This window comes from Anneissia japonica, unplaced genomic scaffold (assembly GCF_011630105.1).
Source record: "Anneissia japonica isolate Jap-2015-1 unplaced genomic scaffold, ASM1163010v1 scaffold193567_len7040_cov160, whole genome shotgun sequence".
Lineage (NCBI taxonomy): Eukaryota > Metazoa > Echinodermata > Crinoidea > Comatulida > Comatulidae > Anneissia > Anneissia japonica.
In genome coordinates, this window is record NW_022727684.1 from 283 (window position 1) to 3,312 (window position 3,030).

General features: G+C 32.8%; 1 protein-coding gene across 1 annotated transcript in view; it reads left to right on the forward strand.

Moving 5' to 3' along the window:
• Positions 1-435: 435 nt before the first annotated feature.
• The window catches only part of LOC117113782 (deleted in malignant brain tumors 1 protein-like), a gene marked incomplete at its 3' end in the record, with an annotated part of 6,086 nt that continues 3,491 nt past the window's right edge, over positions 436-3,030 (forward strand). The window contains exons 1-4 of the mRNA XM_033257214.1: positions 436-567; positions 1,583-1,612; positions 1,936-2,283; positions 2,381-2,509. Of these exons, the coding sequence (XP_033113105.1) occupies positions 513-567; positions 1,583-1,612; positions 1,936-2,283; positions 2,381-2,509 (562 nt within the window). The remainder of the gene's footprint in view (positions 568-1,582; positions 1,613-1,935; positions 2,284-2,380; positions 2,510-3,030) is intronic.

Below are 3,030 nucleotides of genomic sequence, written 5' to 3' on the forward strand. Positions count from 1 at the left end.
AAAACAAAAAACACATTAAACCATAACATCAGAAAAATACTCCATCCACCAAATAGCTGGAAACACGCCGAATTTGCAATTATTTATCATTAACATTTGAGTTTAACAGTCTACGATTCGTAGGGAATCAATGGTTGAGGTTCTGAAGTGCCTAATTCCTTCCAAACTTACAGTTTGGGTATCACCACCAACGCTACAGTTTTAAAATACAAAGAGTAGGCCTAAAATGATGTCAGTTTTAATATTTAATAACCAGCTAAAATAACTGCCTGATATCAAAACAGGTTCTTATTCACGTAGACGCGATAAAACAAATATACGGAACGTCTCGAGTATTATTAACATAGATTACATTGAACTGCATCTGGATACGAACTAAAGAGAAATAACATATGGTTATTCTCATGCCATAAATGTATATATATAACATATCTGGGCCTAAAATATACGTTAGCAGTCACCGTGAAGCCGTGAACATACAGTAGAACGGCATAAACGACTTCTTTTTAACAATGAAGGAAGAATGTACTTGGTTTCTATGGCTTTATTGCCTGTGTTTTACATCAGGTAGGTGTTGCTCTTAATACAATTGATGTAACTATTTAGGCCTATATATGAGCTATACTTCTATACATTGTGGCGTAACTAGGAGGTCTCATGTTTGCTGCCCGGGCACCTCTTACCCCATTTATTTTTGGTTCAAACGTAAAAGTAGTAGAATTTTAATGGAAATAAATGGCAAAGTAGGTAGTCACAGATATCGACAGTTTTGCGCCTTTTGTAAAGTTCAATGGATGTAATATTTCTATTTAGCAACCCCACCCACTTTTAAGATCCTAGATACGCCACTAAGAAAGTAAAAGCGAAACAAAGTTATTGTTTACATTGTGTATATGCCTATTAATTTTTAATAACCAATCAGGTTCTCATTCCGATTTTCAACGTGAATTTTGAAAAAAAAACAAAAAAACAAAAAAAACCTGTTTTTATAAAATCCTTATAATATATAATTCTTAGTATTCGTATCATACCTTCAAAGATTCCTATATTATTTTTTAAATCATTTTCTTGTACTCGAAGTTTGAAGTACGGTAATAATGAATTGCTTTCTTAATTTTATCAATTTAATCATCTAGTGTTGAGATTATACAATTTGTAACCATATTTTGGTCAATCAACATACCGGTAATTGATATTGAACGTCATCGTTTTTAACTTGACACAGATATGTAGTTTTAATAAGTTTAGCATACAATGCTAACCTAAACATGTTGGATAGTAGTAAACTATTCGTGAAAATAAAACCGAATTCGATTCAAATTTTCTACATAACTGCAAGGCATTCCGAGTTTCCCTAAGTTTAATTCAACAGTTTCATCTTTTTTTTTTTATTTCTTTAAATATGTTTTACCAATGTATTAGCATTACTTCTTGTTTCTTTTTAATTTTTGTTAAGCTTGTACTAATTCCCTTGTTACATTGTTTAATAAATGTATTGATGAATAAATCGATTTTAGACTTTAAAAATTTTTCTATAGGTTTTATGATAAATCACAATTGCTATATTTTATTATATTTTCAGCATATTGGACACCATCGTATACAACAGCAGGTATGAGCTAGATTTAATTGAAATTTTAAATTTTATATTAAATGGCGAAGTTATAAAATGGTGCTGCCATTTATGGGGTTTTAGAAACCTATCACTACTACTACTACTACTACTACTACAGCTACTGCTACTGCTGCTACTACTGCTGCTACTACTGCTGCTACTTTTACCACTGTTTTGTTACTTCGGCCTTAATACAATGCCTCTCCACGTCCCTTGATCATCATTCCTTTACTAGAATAGCTGAAATATTATACCGGTATTTCTAAGGAATTGACTCCATTCCTTTACAAGAGTCGTCTTTGAAATATTATATTTTCTAGGAAGTCAACCTCAAACAATAGAACGATTCATTTGCGGTAATGGATCACACGTATTCACATCTCCTGGATACCCAAGTGGATATGGTAACAACATGGACATCAATTGGACGTTCAGTACCCATCCTGGAAACTTGCTCTCTATTGAATTCAACGATTTTGATCTCGAAGACTTTGAAGATTATGTTTTTATTAGCAGTGACGGAGACAAAATTGGGGGTTACACTGGTTCCCGATTGCCGCCAACAACGGTGTCGACAAACAACACACTGACTGTTGTCTTCAAAAGTGATCACAGTGTATCAGGCAGAGGATTTCAAGCTGAAATATTCGTCTTTTCAGAATTCTCAGGTAGGTTATTAAAATTTACTTAAAGATACACAATCATATAAAATAAGTGTAATATTTTGTTGGCAATTGTAGTAAAACAGATTTTTTTTCTAAACAGATGAAATTATTTGTTCTGACTTTAATGATGGATGGTGTGGATGGTTTCACTACAGTAGTTATAGTTATTGGCGTCGTTCTTCTGAGAGAATCTCTGGTGCTGATCGAGGCAATCGCTACTCTTCATCAGGTACAGTTGCATCTCTCACCCAGTAGTCTATGCTAATTTCTCACAGTATATTATTATGTCATGATTTAATCAGCGAAGATAATGATAAAAGTTATGATGATGATAATAGTAATGATAACAATGATGATAATAATAATAATAATAATAATAATAATAATAATAATAATAATAATAATAATAATAATAATAATAATAATAATAATATGATAAGGATAATAATAATATAAATAACCAGTGTCGGCGGTGGGATTTCAATGCTCTCGACAGACAGGGCAAGAGTTGTACTTTGGCGCGAAGCGCCATCCAAGTGCCGTTGGCTCGAGCCGGTGGGAGTGTGGAGGGAAGTGTTCCCTACTCCCAAATGAGAAACGTTTCTAAAATACACTATACACTCATACATCTTGACCTAAGGATGGTGTTTTTGTATCTCATCGGCGTCTAAATAAATAATTTACAGTATATAGGACTGTCCAATTCAGGCCAACAATATAAACGTTTTGAAATATTTTTTTATTCCCCCG